General features: G+C 34.8%; 1 protein-coding gene across 1 annotated transcript; it reads left to right on the top strand.

The window, feature by feature from the left end:
* Window positions 1–1,594: 1,594 nt before the first annotated feature.
* Window positions 1,595–21,047, top strand: LOC121407425. Its single transcript, XM_041598491.1, has 23 exons — window positions 1,595–1,871; window positions 2,578–2,632; window positions 3,359–3,576; window positions 4,249–4,509; window positions 5,284–5,352; window positions 6,111–6,219; window positions 6,950–7,075; window positions 8,008–8,113; window positions 8,609–8,723; window positions 9,149–9,198; window positions 10,093–10,225; window positions 11,376–11,479; window positions 11,865–11,967; window positions 12,693–12,849; window positions 13,404–13,470; window positions 14,212–14,278; window positions 14,731–14,828; window positions 15,538–15,658; window positions 16,905–16,946; window positions 17,469–17,534; window positions 18,359–18,395; window positions 18,724–18,773; window positions 19,339–21,047. Exons 1-23 carry the CDS (start codon window positions 1,851–1,853, stop codon window positions 20,092–20,094), a joined length of 2,931 nt encoding a protein of 976 aa, XP_041454425.1. The 5' UTR covers window positions 1,595–1,850; the 3' UTR covers window positions 20,095–21,047.
* The last annotated feature ends 506 nt before the right edge of the window (window positions 21,048–21,553 follow it).

A 21,553-nucleotide genomic window follows, 5' to 3' on the forward strand; every position in this document is an offset into this window, starting at 1 on the left:
GTCATTGATAATTTTACCCTTATCATCTTTTGCAATACATGCATACTAGTTTAAACGACAGAAGCAACTTTTCAAGAATCGCTCATTACGCCCACTCGCCACAAGACGACTTTGGTCATCATTCTGTTGAAACTATTGAAACTTTCCGCCCTCGAAGAAGCCCTTTAGCCGTCGGTACTCTGGTTGCTTACTTACAAGCATTTATGCTTTCTAGGCAAACAGGTAAAAAAAATCAACACCACCACAAATGTGGCAAGTAATCATGAGAGTTCAGTCATGTTGAACCAATTAGAAATGAGAATTCATTTAGTTCATATTAGGCTTTGACTTTATAGGCCTATGGGGTAGATACTCAAGAAATTTTCGAAGTTCATTAAAACGACCATCAATATGATAATTTCAAAATTCGTCTTTTATTAAAACCGTTTGATGTCAGGATTCAGTTCCTTTTTGAGATGGACATTCGTCACGACTTCTATTGTTAGTAGTCTACCGCCATCTCTCGTTCTACTTTCGTCTACCATATAGAGGAACAATGATTATTGATCTGATTTTATCACATCACTGTGTCATGATGTCTACATCACCAACAGAATGGTGTGACGAGCAATTTATATAATAGGGCCTACGCCTAATATTGAAATATATTTCATGATAAAGAATAATCATGATGCTAACGTTGCAGTTGTCCTGATATCAAGAGGGTGGGTTGAGATTCCCCCTTTTTAAATCTTATATACAATATGATATGGATATCGTCTGGTGTATTGTTATATCGAGTTCTACCCATCCTTCCCCATCTCCTCCCAATTTCATATTTCCCATGAATCTGATATTCTATATGAAATAAATGAAAGTTCACGTCTTGATTAGTAAAATCATATATTATCAAAGGGTAGTCGGAGTTCTGTTTTGATTTTTTTTTACAATTTCCTTCCAAAGTAAAACAAAAGACATTATTTAAATCAATTGTGTAAAAGCATTAGCGTCATAAATTATTCAATTAGGTGCCTCGCATGTAACCATTGTTAATTTGTTGCAGTGCTACATCTGCCTTGCCAAGATTTACATACGTAAAGACTCTAAGACCGATTGCAAAGTAGTTCATATCGAGTGCCGATCGATATATCTTTATATCTGTATATTGTAATTGCATCGTCCCCAATATCGATCGGAAATAAAAGAATTGGTTGTATATAGCTACCCTGTGGTTTTCGACGATCGAGTTGTGGCAACGAAAAGGAGTGTAGTCTTGTTAAATAGGCAATTTACCTTTTCGTAATCGAGTAAAATAATGACTTCAACGTATATATTGTAATCTATGAAGTAGCAAAGTTTGCATAACAGCATGAACAAGGCCAATTCACATTTTCAGTGGAATTAGATAAAAGTTATATTTTTTTATAAATGCCGGTGAATGTTATGTTAATTTCGAATTTCGAGTTGTGTCTGTTATCGGAGAATAAGACCGAGACGAAAGGGGTGCGAAATCGATAATCACTTTGTCCACCGCAATAATCGAAATCGGAATGCGATGTGGTATGAAGAAATGTATGTCCAATTGTCATAAAGAAGAATCAACACTTTGCGTCGATAACAAAAGTTTCTCAAAACTTACTTCAAGATGATATATTGACCGATCGGCCATCTTGGAATACTGCGTGGACTAAATCAGACGTTGGGTTCTTGCAATTTCTTGCGAAATGTAGAATTTACGAGAATAAACTACATCATCGACGTTGTTAGAGTATTAGTTTGGACCAGGTCTTATTGTTTTAGGATTGGATAAGTTGGAATATGTTCCATGAACCACTAAATCAGTCGTATAAGATGATAACCACAAAGAGAATATGACGGCCCATTATTCCAAGGTAAGCGCTTTGCCTAACTATTAACTATGCGAGTTGTAATCACCCCATGCACATCCAGTCCACATTATATTTTTTCACATATTATCATTTGTAAATAATTATTCCTCGAAACCTATTCTTTATCTCACTCCTCCATCTCTCTTTATTTTGGGTCTGTGTTTATCCCATTGTCCTGAAAAATATTCCCCCTGATTCTTAAAACGTGTACCGCTACATTTCAATTTCTGTAGTTCGCCTTCATATCTTTTCCTTTTATTGAATTATTGCAACATTCAATACAGGGGTCTAAATAATTTTGTTTAAAATACATGTAAATAACACAATTAATAAATGACACGATTGGTATCTTTGTCACTATCCTATTCCATATACACCGTCGCAATTCTCCTATATTTATTATTTTGTGTATAATCAATCCGTCTGTTTGGATTTCTATCCTTATTGACAAAAAAAAATACAAAAAGAACATTCAACTGATAAATAAATATAAATGTATATAATCAACAAGCAATTACCACAAACAAATTAAAAAAAATAATGCTCATCTCAAATTGCAACGCGCTTTTATGACAGAAGGGCATTTTGCACCTAACACGGTGAATTAGTATTAGTATGTTTTTGTGGTTAAAAATGTCTATAGATATTATTTTTATGTGAATTCGAACTACATTTGACTCTCATTTCTTTATTTATTTTTCTCTTGTAGATGTGGACGAAAATTCTCAGTTGTGTTTTTCTCTTACTCTACATCATCAATTATGGTAAGTTTCAGCTTCTACCACCTTATATGTAATAACATATAAACTATTGAAAAATGATTCAACATTAGTTTTTCCTCTGGAAGTTATTTACAATTTACGAAGCGACTATCATGAATATCTTTATTTTCGTCAATATTTTAAGATACACCTAAAAGGATAAGCTGTCCTAAAAATCTAAAGGCCTAAAATCTATGGAATTTAGTTAATATTGGAAATTTTATCAGACCATCCCTGTATCTTTTTGTTTAAAAAAAAAGTTTCACAATCATGAATAGAGAAAGAAATATATTTCTAATCTATACTCTTGGAGGTTTTAAATAAACGAAAAAAAATGATAAGGACATGTATTATATATGATAAAAAAAGAAACGATATCACTGGCGTGACATCATTTCATTGAAAAGAAAAAATGTTGCGAATATATATATTTTTTTTTAGCAAAACGGCATCTTGAAAAAATTATACAAACAAAATATCATATCTTACGACGGTTCTTTTTTAAGCATTTGTATCTATATATATATATATATATATATATATATAATATATATATATATATATATATATATATATATATATATATATATATATATATATATATATATATATATATATATATATATATATATATATATATATATATATATATATATATATATATATAATGTAATGTACACTGTATCTCGAGAGATTTATTTGCATTATCGGTGATCATGATTAAAACAGGTACAGCACAGAACACGACCGAAGAGACACCAGGCGGGACGATCACGGGCGACGCCGTCACACCTATCGTGGAGAGTACGACGTCGGGATACGAAGGCCCGAGCAGGGCGGAAATCAGGTGGCTCACGATCGTGGACGAACTCATGGCTCAGAAGTCGCAGAGTTTCAATGATACGTTCTTTCAAACTATAGAGACATATCCATTTGAGACCTCATGGGTTCGTATGATCTTAGTAGTCATATGTCGCCCCCCCCCCCCCCCGCCTGTCGTTGAAGAGGATAGTCGTGGCTGTCTTTGTCAGTGGCGGATGTAAGGGGGGCATGCTTCCTCTTCCTCCTGAAGAAAAAATATGATTTTCTTTTTCTATTTTAAAGAGACAGTAAAAAAGTAACAAAGCGACCCTTCACTTTCCTAGCGTTGAGGAGGGGGTGTTTTTCATTGAAGTGATGCCTTTTTTTTACTTGTCGACAAAAATCTTTGCCGGAAAAATTGAAAAAGATGATAGCATTTGACCCCCCCCCCCCCCTCCTTGTTTTGACCAGGAAAGTCTTGCGAAAGTGTGGTTCTATTTATTAATCCTGGTGTTCATAAATTATGTTGCTCTTTAAAAAAAACTTTCCAGTCTTGTCTTATGTGTATTTTTTTGTTAAATGTAATCTCGTTAATTTGAATTGACTATCGTTTATGTCATCACGATTTATGGAGAATATTTGGCACTTTTAAATTATGTTGTATCATTTTTTTATGCAAAAGATCATAAGTCCAATTTTTATCCATCCAGCTTTATACAGAAACAATGATATGTCAATGACATAATGATTTTAAAAGTGAATAGTCTTAATACTTCACCCTCGTGTAAAATTGATGTCGACCCTCTATCATTTATCAGGTCATTGAGGATACCTACTTCAACAGTGACTACATGTTGAACACGACCACGCGGCCAGACCTGACAACGTTATCATCCGACGAGCTCCTCCAGATCCTCTCCGTGGTCATCGACGTACTCGACGACAGTAGCGTGAACATAACGACCAGGGAGGTATTGGTGACCACGGCCTTCATGCAAGACCTCACGGCCACCATCCTCCTCGAGATGTCGGAGAACGAACTCACCGCTGATTTCGGAGAGTTCGAGAGTGTCATGTCGGTATGTCGTCTATTTCATTTGTTCTCATTTCAGTATGTAACATGGCATTTCAAATAATATAAATTGGAATCAATTGATAAATCAAATTTGGAATTTGCATCTGAGAGATGAATTACAACTTTATGTATTTGGTACTTCGATCTTGTTGCACTTGCAAATTTACAATTAATTGAAATGCCAACCCACTCAGCCATTCATGAGACCCAAACATGGACCAAGCAGTGCCCCCCCCCTTCCGAAAAAAAAATCTACTACCAAGAAAAAGAAAACGAGCGGGAAAATGATGAAATGATAATTTATATAGACATATTTTCAAAATATATATATCAACAAATTAGTTTTTCCTATCAAAAAGGCAAACATTTTATACATTTTGGATCATACGGCATGTTTGGCCCCCTAAATGTTGGGGCTCCGTGTACAAAATGATCCTAACCCATCTTTGGGCAGCATTGTTTAGCGTAATAAAATTTTTTTTGGTAATCTGAATATTTAGATTGAATTTGTTACTTTATTATCTGATTTCATTCATAACCCCGATTTCTGAATCTAAATGAATTGTTTATTATTTTTTATTCAAGATTGAATGCTTTCTTCTTCTCTCACTCTCTTGTTTCTCTGGCTCCATTCGTCTGTTTTCACCCTCTCCCCTCATTCTTTCTTTCTTTATTTCTTTCTTTCTTTCTTTTTTCCTTTCTTCCCTCTATTGGATTTTTCTTTGTATTTTCTGTTAGTACCCATTTATTTGAATGCGTATAAATTTCTCTTTTTCAGTATATCATTGAAATATGTGATATCCTACTGGACGAAGAATACGTGGATCTGTGGTTGGACATTCAGAGAGTAAATATTAACACTTTCAAACATTATATTTATTAATTGCTTTTGCGGACTAAAAAAATGATACTACAATAACAATCTTGACGAAAAATGCTTTATCAAATGGTGATATGGATCCTAATCAATGATTGGCTGAAATGAATCATTATGATAAGTCATTTAGTTTAGCGAACAGAATATTTGCTAATGACTGTTATACTAGTTCTATTCATGCTACTGTTCCGTCATGGTGTTGAGATGAGGGTGCTTAATCAACTTAAAAGCATCACATAACTATCTTGTATGACGTGGCTTAAGAAATAATGGCACACACATTTTTTCATATAAAGGAGTCCAAGTGCACTCGGCAATGGCTCTGTTATGTTGGAGCTATTCAAAATTCACCTCTTGCGCGGAATTCATGACGCCTCGCCGTTGTTTTGTGGGGTTTTTTCATAATAAACAGAAGATGAAATGATTGCCTTTCATTCCCCCGATCCTGTGCTGATGTTCTTTTTTTTCCCCATAATTTCATAATTTACACTCAGAGACCAATATCATTCGCTTTTCTGATTCACATGTGTATGACCCTATGAACATGCACATGTCAAATCAACATTGGCGTACCATGATTTAAACCAAAAATATGCTTTAATTTGAAAACACTAACAGCCTCATTTAGGATGTTATTTATCAAATAAATTGAATTCTTACCTACGTCCTCTGAATTTTTCAATTTGTCAAAGGAATGTTTGAACTAATTTCCCTTTTCTATATCAAAGGCCTATCCTGTCTATGCTGCGGTGATTGAGACCGTCGACGTTGCATCGTTGGCCATCGCCAACCTGATCGAGTCCCCGGGAACGCTGAAGTCAGACGTAAAGAACATCAGTAAGTCATTCCAGAAAAATAATAATCATTACCATTGAATGTCAAAATATGAATATAGGCCCATTTAATGACTCTACCCGTTGGCTCAACCCAGCCTTCTCTCATCTACCTACCCCTCTAACTCTCTATCCTTTTCTGGTCTTTACTACACTAATCTCAGAAAGGAATATTCTACTTTTCAACTTTTCTCTTTGATTCTCACCTTTCCATTTCACTTCTACCTCTATCCCTTTTTTCACAGTCCATCTATGACTCAATAATATTTTACCATTAACCTTCTACTTGATTATCCACACCATTATGGAGGGCTTCAGACATCACCTAATATAGGATTACCCTCAATAATTTACTTATTTTGCATTGTGGTTTGTTAGCTTGTTTTTCTTCAGATTCCAAACACCGAAATTACATGATAGACTAAAGATTTCCACAATTTACAATTTTTAGAGCTCACTCCCTAGTACTATCATCACTCCCGAGGTGTAGATGTTCTAATCAATCCAGCCTTTTGATTTAAGTAAAATTTCCCCTGCATTGAATGACTATACACACCCCTCTCCCTGTGGGAGCATTTTAGCCGAGTTACCGACGTAGTTTTTTTCAATCGGGTAATTTAGTTTCTCGTGATTGAATTCTGTAGAATCGACAGGCTTTTCAGGTGTATGCTATTAATGATCATGTCACAAAATAAACGAATAATAATTATGAGCCTGTATTTTTTTTTCTTAAGACTTCTTTCTCGTCAAGGATTCATGGTACAACCTCACCCAGACGTATCAGGACTACGTTTTCCAGGTCAGCGACAACGAGGGTATCCTCATCCCAGAACTGTACCTTGAGCAGGCAGAATTCGACTGTAAGTATACTCCAAGGCTCCGTAACACAAAGCATAACAATTGATCGTACTTTTGATTTTTACGATTGATTGTACATTGTATTCAATGGAATCAATCGTAAAAAATTGTTCCACGATCATTGCTAAGCTTTGTGTTACGGGCTCCAAGTCTCTATTTTCATCCGCTGCCAAAAAAAAATAAATAATAAAAAAAATAAATAAAACAGAAGTGTAAGAACTACACCGGTCGGTGTCTCAAGAGGTCTGCGTCAGACATTTACACCAATGTTCAACACCCATTGGTGTCATTCTCTTTGTAACGTGGACAGTCAAGACCGACTGGTGTTTTAGCACTGAAGGTTTTACACACTGACGACTACTATACGATGAGTTGAAATAAAACCCTAGAAAGAGTTAAAAGTAACAAAAACCAAAGATGTTGGTGTTCCACAAGCGCTATAAATGTAACACTGGATTAAAGTGAATTTTGTGGTCCTCTATTAGAATGATTAAAAATTGCAGTTTTAGCTGTGCAGTGTGGTAGTTCAGATTGGTGCTCATCGGTAAAGTTATTTCACGGTTGTCACCTTTTTGCTGAGTAGAATTTCTCTCCCGATTCATCAGTTGGTAGAGTTAGGCAGAATTCAACATTTACCCACGAAGTTATTAGAGTTAGGCATTTCAAACCGACACGATAACAAGTCCATTAAAATATGAATAACGGAAAGCAAGTAAGAAAAGGGTGCTATTATTTAATTGATTTCGTTTTATTCAAGGGTTTGATGACGAATAAATTTGGTTGTAGTTTTCCTTTCATTTATTTTTCGTGCAATCAATGAGAATTATTTCTTCTTGATACTTTAACCACCTTTTTACATATTATGAATTGGCTTTTTTTGTCCATATTCTGTAACCAGTGTGGAATTAAATAACTTCCTCTCCTATCTTTGCAGATTATGATGAAGTAGCATTGGTGAGCGTGCAGTATAAAGGCGTAAGCGACTTTATGGGGAAGAACAAGACCCGTGTTTCAGTATCAACGACAATCAGAGAACAAAGGTACGATAAAACTTTAAAGGTAATGCCAGCAACTGAGTTCGCTTGCTTCGCTCTCTCATGAGAGTGTATTTATCTCGAAAATGAACCAGATAATTGAAACTCCTTCAAAAATATTTTTTCTTGAAGGAAAAAGTATGATTCTTTTCTTATTTGACTGAAAGTACCTTTTTATTTTTTTTTTCTGAGAATTAAAACAATTACATGCTCTTATAAGACGAACTAACTCTCTCGCGAGAGTATTATGTAATGTAAATGACGAATCAGGTATTACGAGACTGGGGACATTCTCTACTAGGGAGAAAATGATTGTCAAACCCTCCCATAAAAGGGGGATCATTTAATCACGTTTTTTCTCCATATTGTTCATGGGCAAAAATAGAAGAAAAATCGCTAACGAATGTAACGTCGGTTTGTTTTTATTGATATGTACTTCCTGAAAAGAATACTTTAAATACAGCAAATTTCATAATCTCAATTCTCATTCTTTTTTTCCAGCTCCTATAATCCAAGGATATTAAACAATGATGTGATCTCTATGACAGCCATCCGTGTTCCAGACTTCAGTAGTACGAGTATACCAGTAATATATAGGATGTCACATATAGAAAAGGTATAGATTTTGTCAGATTATTTTTTTTCATGAATGTAGGCCAATCTATTCATACTTTCATTTATCTGTTCATTTATATATCAACTTTTTTTACTCGTTTTGATTGATTGATCGATTGATTGATTGATTGATTGATTGATTGATCGAATTATATTTTCCATGCATTACTAATGGGATTCACTGTAAGAAAATTGTCGAAATGGGTTGATAAAGTCGGTGTTAATCAAACAAACTGAAGTCTTACAATGATGTGATGATGATAATGAGAATATATCATATTTTTGAAAAGCACTCAGGGGCACTCATTTTTAAGATGTGTACCTAATGCTTATACCGGGTATGAAAATTAGGCCCAGTTTATGAGGGTACGTAATTATATTTTTTCTTTCCATGATTCTATCTGATTCATTTTTTTTTTCAAACAGAAACTCGAGCATTGGGACGTTATATGTGCCTTTTGGAATTTCGATAAATTGTAAGTTTCTTTGATCTGATTGCTTTAGTAGATTGTAGAGTATACTAAGTAACGTGCAATATTTGTTTTACTATTTGGTTTCCTGGTAAAGTTTTATTACATCTATGTATGTGCAAATCACATCAAGGCCTATGTTAAATGACATATATCGGAGCGAAAATATTCCGTCACAACGATGATAGAGTATTAACAAAAAAAAACAACTTCAAGATTGATGGAAATGTTCATGATTTTTTTAATAGTGATATAAGAGGAAATGAATGTGAAAAAGGAACAGGAAAAGAAAGAACTATTTGGATGAAATACATGTAATTCTACATTGTACCCCTTTATTCAATTCAAAATAATGACGTCATCATTAGACAATCTTGCCCCGTCCCCTTTCAAAATTATCAGGCTCAGCTCCTCGGTGAGTTTTCTTTGATGTGAATTAATCCAATATAACCTAAACATTACTCCTTTCAGAAAATGTCATGTACAAAATCATCATTATATTTTGTATGTTTTGTATTTTACATTAGCTTGTACATCTTATGTTGAAAAGTAAGTTTTGGTTTAATTTAGAAGCATATGATTTGAGTGAATAATTGACTGCTTTACACTATTAGAAAATTTATCCTTAAAAAAAAAGAATTTCCTGCAGTAGAGTCTCGAGAACACCTGTAATCTTACCAGATTGCGTAATCTTACAGGAAATTGGTATTTGGTGTATGGAATCTTACACATTTCTTTCAATAAAACACATTTTCCCCTTTTTAAACAGACCTGTTCTAATTAAATTGGAGAAAAAATCCTGTTTTATGAATTTACAGAATGATTCTGTTATTGCTTTCTGCAAAATCTTTTTTTTCTGTAAAATAAACAGTGTACTTTGATGTATTTGTTATTCTCCAGCTCTGATGAAGGTGGTGTCTGGGATGATACCGGGTGTGAAGTGATTGAGGTATCCTCCTCTGCCTGGTCAACCCAATGTTTCTGTAATCACACAACCAATTTTGGCTTGATTCTTCTTGAACACGACCCCGAGGTAAGGATTTTACATTATATAATCTAAAAGGGTCGCAAATGAACCGGTGTGTTGGCTCAGTTGGAATCGAGCGTCCGTCTCACAACCGGGAGGTCGGGGATTCATACCCCGACCGCGTCAGACCAAAAGACGTTAAAAGAATGGAGTTGCTGCTACCCTGTTTGGCGTTCAACAATTAAAGGGATAGAGCCTCGTCGATCTGGCGCTGCACAGCGGCTGCCGGGCCCACGAATAATCGGCAAAACAAATTTTCGGAGTATTCCATTTCTGGTGTCTATTTCGAACAATAAAATATGGATTTTTATGATTTTTAAATAGAGTTGCAATACAGTTGCAGATCGAAGTTAGAACAAGGTCAATGGCACGTCTTGCAGAATATTGTAGATTTATAATTGAATGCCAAAGTGTAGATTTACATATGAATAAATTAAGCCCGAGTTTGCAAGTGAAAAAAAATAAATTGATTGCTGATAAGCCTCTTCCAACACTATTTAAGAATGTTTCCCACAAACAGTCAAATATAATATTACGTTACATCCAATGGACTATTAAAAAGAAACTAAATGCCATGAGAAAATACATTTTAATGAAATCGGAGGGCATAGAATTTCCTATTTATTGATGGAAAACTTCGTAAAACTTCGATTCGAAAAATAGTGATGGAATGTTGGATTCTTTCCACAAATTGAAAACGTTCTTAGAATTACTTCGTTTAACAGAAAACCTTATCGTGTTTTGGACATAGGCCTTACTTCAAGGCCTAAATTTTATTATTCCAAAGTGCAAACTTCAGCTATACTACATTCAAACGAGCCTTTCTGGTCCCTAATAATTCTCCTATCGGGGTTAGACGATCTCACTCATTTTGGAGTGAAATTTGCATCTTTTGAGAGTGGATTGTACCTCATTTTGGAGTGAAAATGTCGAAAAAGGTGCACACTTTGTAGAAGGAGCTGTGATGCACTGTACAGTTCACTCCAAAGAGATTAGTTCCAATAGATTAGCTCTTTTTGCATTTATAGAGCAGAATAAATGATCTTCAGGTTTTCATTGCTTCACGTAGTCTAATCTAAATCACTGTTTTCAAATACATTCTTTCCTTCTCAAACACAACTGCGATTTATTTAATTTTGTTTTGTATTATCATTAGTACGTTGATTGGCATTTCATCATCCAAACTTGGCTATGGTCCATCGCAGCAGGAGTCTCGGTCTTGCCATTATTTCCTTTCTTTGGATTCCTCATCTACCTAACGTAAGTTTTATTTTTTCATGAATAATATTTATCACAGGACATATTCATTTATTTTGATAAAGAATACTTATTACACATAAGTACACATTGAACAGACATATTGGAAAATTGAAAAAGACTTTACAAAAAAAACTATTACTTTGATAAGAATAACAATCGTAACTTGTTTTGAGCTTCAAAGTTATACTTCATTAAAAAGACGAAATTAGAAAAAAAAAATCAAGTAAGAATTCGATTAGCATTTCCATTTTTATAATGTTATACCAAGACCATAACTTGATGGTTGATTTTATTGTTCATTAAAGCCTACTTGTTTCATATTTGCGATTTCTGATGCTATGTGATGCTATGATCCTTTTTCTCGATTATTTTTTTCATTTTACAGGACGATTAATTCAAAGCGTAGGTCGGCACAAATCAACTTTGTTTTCAGTTTGATCATGATGTTACTCGTGCTAGCTACAAATGAGGTCGCTAAGTGGCAAAAGGTGAGATTTGACATAACATTTGCTTTTCTATAGTGAGATTTTAATACAAACATTTGCATCTTAAAATGGCATACATCTAGTAAGAATGGAGAGTCATATCTGTGATATGCCTTTGTTGGCCAAATATTTTGAACATCAATTATATTTTATATGTTTGGGCCAAACAAACAATTAACCTATTAATAACTCAACAGATATATGCGACCAAATCCTCATTATTATATCTACGTATCATCTGTTTATTATTGTAAGGTGTAAATGCATTTAAACACAATGAAGGAAGTACCATTCATAATAAAAACTCGAGTCAGGAAGAAAAAGGGTCTCTAGGATCATTTTTAAAAGTGTGTTCAATCGGTTCAAAACCTTTTTTTACAATTAGAACCTACTATTTGTAAATATATATATATCGATCATGAAAAACTTAGAGAAGAAAACGTTTTGATGATAGCAATTCGAATAAAAAAATATATCAAAGTCGAGTAGTTTTAAATTTCGTTTTTAAAAATCTTTAGAAATTAAAAAATCGGTGTTTTTAGTTACAAAGGTCATATCGAAATTCTTAGACAAGTAAAATCGCCCAACCACCATCACAAATGGCTGTTGTGACGCTATTCCAGTACACTGTGATTTCGTCCACTTCTTCACATTTTATGTTAGTCAGAATAACTGTCTTTTTTAAATTAAATTTTGTACATTTTAATTTTGTATTCATCTCCATACAGAGCGATTATGCATGTATGGGGTTCGGTATAGCCATGCATCTCTTCACTACGTCCACGTTTGCATGGTTGTTTGTCATCAGTATTCTTCTATTCACACGCGTCACAGAGTTCACAAGTAAAGAGGCGCCGCATTGGTTGGCCTTTCTGATTGGATGGGGTAAGTCACGTGGTACTTCATGAACTCCCAACAGGGTTCCGCAACACACACGATCACTTGATCTATAGTAGCAACGGCCTGTCAAGATCGTTGTAACATGGATGTTGACTCAAAATCACTGATCGTGGAGCAATGAGTGCCATTCTTTCGAATTTACTATCCTTCAAAAAACTATGTGCTACACTAGCTAGCTGCACTGGACTTGTTTGAATGTCCAGTATGGTTCCTAGAATTGAAGAAAAAGGTGTTTTTTATACTTTGCACTAACCGAACGGTTTATTGAAATCCGGATTGAAATACAGAAATTTTGTTTTCAGTCATCTATGTACACCTGGGAAACGTTTCATGAAAGAACATGTCAGACATTAATATCCGACAAGTCCTGTTTTATCCGACAGTTACCATAGTAACAATGTTTCTCAGCCAATCAAAATCAAGTAAAGTTGTGAGATCTAACAAGTTGTCAGACTAAATGTTGATGGAACGCTCCTTTGAGGTTTTGATAGCTGTTAGTCGACATAATCTTTATTCATTTTGTATCCTCTGTTTCTTAGGTACTCCTATCCTAACTGTTGGTGTGACCGGTAGCTTGCTCTACACAGAATACGGAATAGGGCCAAGGTGAGTATTCCATATTATTTTAATTAACATAGATATGAACTGAATATATAAAACATTTAACCGTTTAATTCATGTAAAGGTGATAAAAAAATTGCAATCTATGGAAAATATTCGAGTGTTTTCAATAGCTTGGTGAAAGATTTTAAAGTCAATAACCAATCAAAAGTAAATCATATATGAGCGGTAAGCAGTTTTACCCTAATTTACTTGGAGAAATAACGAAGATTAATCATGTATAAGAGCCAATTTCAACAAACCAATAGTAACTGACCTTTTAGCCGTTTCTAACCAAATTTGATTTTTATGGCATTTACGGATGGGTTCAATTTTGCAAGGAACTCTACGAATCGTATACTCTATATTCTGGAAATATAATTACTCTCACTCTAAACAGACAAATAAAAATAGAATAATCAGAAGGTTCGAAATGTTTCTTTTGTGCTTTGTACCTTATTTCTAAATGTACACTAGAAAATAAGCCCATCAAATCTACCCTGATCTTATTAGAGGGGCAGTTGATAGAAAAAATCTTTATTTTGGAAATGAGAAGACTTATTTCATATTTCAATGACAAGATATCTGTTCTTCTGATAAGAGGTCGTCATTTTTTTTTATTGAAATTATATTAAATGCCCCTTTGAAACTTTGATTTTGTTTTTCTTATGGATAATGTTATGTTTTCCCACAATTATGTATGTGTCGTTCACAAATTGTATTTAAAATTCTTTCCTTTCCTTTTAGATGCTGGTTTAATAATAACAGTAAGATTAAGATGGCACTCATGGTACCCACCTTAGTTTACAGTGTGGTAAGTAGTAAATTATTTGAACTATGTCTCTATTAGTTGTCATCATCATAACGATCATCTTCATAACCATTATAATCATCATCTTCACTATTAACCTTATCATAATCCTCATCATATTTGTCAGCACTGGCATCATTGTCACCATCGCCGTCGTCATAAACCATATCATCATAACATTTATCATGCACGTCATCACCAACATCATCATCGCCATCGACATGATGATCATCATTATCATCGTCATGATAAATATTACCATCATCATCTTTATCAATATCATTATTTATCATCAACATCTTCTTCTTCTCTTTCACTTAATCAGCATAATCATCATCGTCATCTTCATCGTCATTATACCCTTCTTCCTCTCTGAGCTTACACAATTAGTTTACCATAAATATTTTACCGAACTGATTGGGAATATTATTTTCGTTTTATTTTCTATTACGCAGCTAACTATATTACTTCTCTTGGCATCAATACGAGCTATTGTACAGGCAGGGAAAATTACCCTCTTTGAGAGAGAAAAAGAAGAACTGCTGAAATTAAGGTAAGTTTTTACAGGGATCCGGCTGAGCAGAAGTATTTGATGTAAGAGCGATAAAAATACACAGTATCGTCAAAATCACCTAAAAAGACATTTTAATGATTGTTTGTAAAAATTAATAAGGAGGATATCTTCCTTTTTCAAATTAGCGCGTGATTAAAAGCTTTGACAATTAAAGCCAGAATGTATTTCGAAACTAGCGTATTCAAATACAAACCCGCAGCTAAAGGTGAAAAGTTATGATATTTGCGTTTGAAAAAGGAATATTCAAAGGACTGTTGGCTAGAATTCTTGAAGAAAATAAGTGTATCACTAATCAGAGGTTGGTACGTAAATTCATCCCTGGAAAAATGTATGCAAGATTCATTTTTTTAATGTGTTTGAAACTGCATTACCATGGTAAAAGCAGAGGACGGTTTCACTTTCAGTAGTATCCCTTCTCTGCGCTTTTATTCCTTTGCCTTTTCTCTTCACTTCTTGTTTTCCTTTTGTTTGTGTGAACTCCCTTTCCCTTTTACACCCATGAAAGGGGCGCCCGGGATATATGCCCCCCCCCCCCTCCTCCTTACACCATCTAGACACGCCACTAGGCCTACGCATGATACATCCTTTGTTCAATACTTTCGATTATGAATATTAATTGTTTCACAAAGCAAATTCTCCTAACATTTGAATTTTTATTAATCTTTTTTTATTTCTTCCCCATTTCTAGAGCAACATGTCTGTGCTTCCTCGCACTGTCTCCTGAACTTAGCATCTTTTATTTCTGCGGCCATTTTTCTTTTATCAATCCGATGATTGGGTATGTCTTCGGTGGTCTCATGCCCTTCCAGGTTCGTAGTGCCCCTAGTCACACCAACCTAACCACAAACCGATTGTATGTCAGTGTGAATAACTGAATGATTAAGTTGTGTGTATGTTTTTTATTAATATAACTTCCTCATTAATCAGTTTGATTGAAGAGTATGGAGAATCTTAACTTGAGTTTTATATACAGATTATAAGTTTATTTCCGTAATTTAGATTTTTGCTGTTGTACCCGGATTCTGTTCTGTATTTATCCCTTCGTGATTATAAGTTGTTAAAGAAATGTGAGCAGATTAATTTTAAGTTTACATTTGAAATTCATAGATATTCCTTTTCTCACCATGTTAAAATGTTTATGTGTAAACTTGAAACAATTAAGTTTTAATGATGTCATGTTATATATATATATATTTTTACATGTGATATGAGGAAGAAATAAATATGATTTAAAACAAAAAAATAACGTAATAGTTTTGATCAATCTGGGTCCCGTAACACAAAGGTTAGCGATTGATCGTACGCTTGATTTCCAGGATTGACTGTACATTGTAATCTATGCAATCAATCGTAGAAAAAATGTTCTACAATCATTGCTAAGCATTGTGTTACGGACCCCAGGTATCGTTTGTTAGTGTGACTGCGACACTGATCGATTAAATTGGCGTTTGTTCCATGTTTTATCGATTTAATGTAATCATTGAAACATCATTATAAAATAAATAAACGAAATGACAGATATCAACATTTATCAAAAAACATATTTGATTATCATCTTCTATGAAGTTTTAGTCCATTCCTTTTTCCTTTGGGAATAACGCAATATTTAATTCGATAATTACCGAGCTATGACAGAAATACGGAAGATCGTCATCTGAAGTTTTAACCTTTAGTTGCTAGGTTAGATAATTCGAAGGCAAAGATTATGTAAAACACAAAATACCATAGAGTAGTGTCACAAAACAGAATAATATTTTATTACCAAAAGTAGGAAAATATAAGAGAATAAAAAATCAAATAAAATAAAAATGAAGTAGCATCTTCCTTCATCTACAAAACACTGTAGATTTTAAATAGAGATCGAAGTGCGCATGTTCGGACTAAGGACTATCTGTTATTTTTTCAATCAAAATCCATTTTCTTCTTCAGTATTTTTTGCATACTCCTTATTAGCCAAGTCCATGATAAATAATAAAAGATCTCATGATTATAGTCTACAACAATTCATTTATCTGTCAATAATTATTTTAAACATTTGTTTTTTATTCTGAGCAGGGTCTCCTTGTGGTTCTTCTTGAGAAGCATTTTAATAAAGAGGTAAGTTGTAATTCATACTAATGGCCACTGATCTAACAGACACAATATACCTGCAACATGTCTTGGTCTTACTAATACAGAAACAGCGCCCACAGTGGCACAGTGTACCAAAATAACAAATTCCATGTTTGATTAAGCCACAATATCATAAAGATATTGTCATAACCACTAAAAACAATCTATGTGATGTGGGTCAATGTGACATAGAATTTTATCATTTGTAATCGAGTTGTAAGGCCATGAATTAATTTGATTAAATTTCAAATCCGCATTCGAAGCGTCCTAGTTTTAAAGTAATTCCACTACAAAGACAAATATCAGGCATACAGATAAAATTCATTTGAAAATACAAGATGTTACCATGGTCAGATTACGGAATAAAATCCATTACAATCTATTTTAAACATTCGGTTAAGTATGAAAACATACATCAAATAAGTTGTGTTAAATAATATAAAGATTGAAACGTAAGCCTATAATTCGTTTAAATTCAATATCATCTCACTTTGATTACATTCACAGCTTGAAGAGGCATATAAGATAAAGAAGAATCCTCCAGAAGAACTAAAGGATGAATATGATATTTGGGTAAGATATCTTTTCCATCTCTTTATCTTTACCGATTTACGTTGTAAAAACGCCACTTCGTAGAACAGACAGTCAAAGCGCCTTCCATAAAATGATAGTAGAAGTATCCCACTGTGCTCCATAAAAATTATATAATCTATGTTTATTTGAAAATATTTACAAACTTACAACAACACAAATCATTAAAATTCCAATGTCCTGCAATGAATTAGTAACGTATCGCAACATTTATGGTTTAAGTGTGGAATATAGATGGGAAAACGAAGATTTAAAGAAGTTTTAAAATGTCATCTGCATGCTCACTGACTCTGGAGATGATGTTTTATGTCGACTTATAGTGTCATTTGTCGACATGGCAAGATAGTGCGTCTTGTCATGTCTACACAATAGCTTTATAATCTCGTCATGGCGAGATACTTAGTAGATAACCTCACCATGGTAACGTAGCTGACCATGACGACAGATAACTTTCTTTCTAGTCGATATGGGATGTTGAGGAACTCGCCATCTTATCAAGTAGGTGGCACTTTAATTATATCATTTCTTACAGATTAAGACCTTGCGTCAATTTTTCTAAAGTCCTGTATATGTTGTTTGGTTTAGGCACGGGGAAAGAGAGGGGCAACTTAATGGAGGAGCAGCCCCAAAGGGTTCGACAAGGACTTTGAAAAATAGCAAGGAGAGTGAGGGGAAAAAATCTTTTGACGAAATACAATTTCCCCGTTTTTGTCAAAATGAATTTAACTGATCACTACCCCTACTACAAAAATAACACCGCCTTGACACTTTTTCACATTTTTGTTTGTTTCATAACTTTCTTTCAGGCCGCGGAATTGGATGATGCCGTCAGAGGCGACCCTTGTAAGTTTTGTTCATCTGTATTCAAATTGTACCGTTTGTTTATATCGTATCTACCACATATCTATTCGCTTTTATATCTATAAGGAAGATTAGACATGCACCTGAACTTAAGTATTCATGTAAATTCAAATTCAAAGTTTATTGATATGAATCCTGAAATCTAAAGATTTGTACAGTCGGAAGTTCCATGCTTCAAAGTTCACATACAAGTTTATACAATTTCATTCCAAAATCGGATCATTGATGTGCGGTACCTTCATCAATACGATGAGGTTTTAGTTTCACTTAATATCTTAATATTCTTCATCGTTCATTATATTCTTTGCAGCGTTGGCACAAGAGGAAGAATATTTCAGTAGTGGCAGGAAGTCAAAAGCGGTAAGCATTTTGAAACATTCCACATGCCCCCCCCCCCCCTTCACACGTCACTGCCAATCGCGATATGAAGGGCTATCAATCGCCAGTTGTGATAGATCAGTCTAAAATGATACCGATTGAATATCACTGATTAAAAGTGATGGGGGGAATCCCAGAATGATTCTTTTTCTTACTATTGATTGATAATGAGAAGAAGATTTATGAGGGTACAATGAATCTCTATGAATTATTTTGGAGACTTTCGTGAATATTGAATAAGATATATAAATAGTGGGTTGCACGCTGTTGAAGACTCGACAAGACCTATGTCTTCCATATGTTATTAAAATCTTACAACAATTTTTTTTCTGAATAGCATATCATTTCCCATATTTTTTAAGTTAAGTTCTTCTAAAGAGACTAGGCTTATGAGAATTTAGATATTGCATCATGAATATCATGCATAGTTTTGAGAGCATGAAAATATTTATCCACGATGTGAAACTTTAGAAATCAATTGAAAATATCGATGGTACAAATATCAAGCCAATATATCATAATTTGTTTCCCATCTGTTTACCAACAGTCGGTGCTTTCAATGCGAGGAATCAAGCTAGCGAAGGCTGTCCGGAACGCTAAGCCGCAAATGGTTGGTGGAACTGCTACGAAGACTACAGGCAACAAAAAGAAGAAAAAGAAGAAGAAGAAGGCAAACGAAACCCCGACCGAAGTTCTGAAAGAGACTGCGGTCCGAGAGCAAGCCGATGGCGAGAGCCGTGGTCGTAACTCCACCGAACCTCCGCCGCCGTCGATGCCGCCGAGCAAACCCAAGATTGGATTCATGAAGACAGATTACTCCGAGCTCGATGAACAGTCTCCGTATAGGACGAAACAGACCGCAAGCGAGATCGCCGCAACACTGCCAAGGAGCGCGACCTCAAGAACACCCGCTGGTCGAACCACGCCCGGAAGACGAACACCGAGTGGAAAGAAATCCCCTCGGAAGACCCCCACCCCGAGAAAGAGCCCGATACCGCGAAGTCCGTCCTTACCCGGCGCACCCGACGATCCCGAGGAAGACTTCGGCGCCTTGCTGGCGCCACCACCGAGAAAGAAGGGCGATGGGTCGAGTCCGATTGGAGATCGGAAGTCACCCGAAGGTGCGGTGGTAAATGATGCCTACGAGTACGATGACGAATACTATGATGAGAACGGGGAATACTACGATGACGAGTACTACGATGACTACGGCGAGTATGATGAGAATGGAGAATATTACGACGACGAGTATTATGAAGATGGAGAATATGACGATTACGGGGAATATGAGGAAGAATACTAAAAATGTTAAGTGTGCATCGCCGTGGATTATGTTAATGTTTTCTTAGAATAATGAAAAAACCATGTCATGATCTACCCCAAGAGTAATCACAGATAATTATGTCTTCCTGAGATATTAGACTCCAAACTCGAAATAAATGCCAATATTAAATTCTGCTGTTTGAGAAAGAATGACTTATACTTCATTCAGCGAATTCAACTTGAAAGTCACCTCTGTTCTAATCACGCCTTCTTTTACCCAGTCTGTTGGAAATGTTTTTCAATGTGCAGACAGACCTATTCTTTGCTCATTTATCTTTCTACATGAATAAAGAAAGTAGGGTATTATCGAAAAGACATCCTAAGTAATATTTGAATATTCATTTCGTCCACTCAAAAGTGGCATGGCGATGGTACCATGATTATTCCAAAGCCCTTCACACACTCTACGACTGATCCACGATCCGTCTTTGGAATAAATAGCATTTTGCTTATTTTCTGACATTGTAAATGGAAATTTACATTTGAAGTTCGAACAACTATAAATATATGAGTATAAAAATTTTGGCGATTGCAATTTGGAATAAAGGCCAGTTTGGTTTCAAATCGTAGCCATTCGTACGATTGCAATGACGTCATTACGACTAGATATTCAATTCGCGTTTGTTCTAATTCGGATGGTAGCATAGTCACATATTTGAACGTAAGACTTTTACGATGATTTAGAGCTTTGAACAGTAAGATGTTCCATGTCTCTTTATTCGTAGCAAATTTTAATCCGCTCTATTCCACCATCGGATCGCAGACCAATCGGTAAGGTGTGCGGTAGCATCTAAGATGCAAAGTGCTTAATGCGTACAATGTCATTTTTAATCATTTATATAATAGATTATCTTTTGCATATTGAGAGTTCATGTGAGAATGCCAAAGTCATATAAGTGTAAATATAGAATTTAAGACTGACTAAAAATTGCCTTCACATTTCGTTTTTTTTACTGAGAGAGTTAGTTGGGACGTTGATTGTGATATACGGTTAATGAATGCCGTTGATGAAGATGATGAGGAGGGGAGGAGGGTGACGAAAATTGAATATGACAATATCCGTATCTTGTAATTCATGCTTTATCAATAGTTTCTATGTGATGACAAAACATCAGCAATCTGAGGGATGTGTGACTCGTGTTGCTTATTCGGCAACCGTGATCCGTTGGTACTAGTGATGTGGAGATGGTGATGACGACGATGATGATAATGCTGATGATATGTGATTTCGTTGATGTAATCCAAACCAGTCTAGATAAAAGGAGTTTATGAGACTGAAAAAAAATGTGCAGTCATAATTGTTACCGCTCATGATTACGATGATGCTGGAAATGATGACAATGACGATGGTGATATGCATGAGTGATGATGATGATGATGATTATGAAGATGATGATGATGGTGATGATGATGATGATGATGATGATGATGATGAATAT

The sequence above is a fragment of the Lytechinus variegatus genome, chromosome 2 (assembly GCF_018143015.1).
Source record: "Lytechinus variegatus isolate NC3 chromosome 2, Lvar_3.0, whole genome shotgun sequence".
NCBI classification, from domain to species: domain Eukaryota; kingdom Metazoa; phylum Echinodermata; class Echinoidea; order Temnopleuroida; family Toxopneustidae; genus Lytechinus; species Lytechinus variegatus.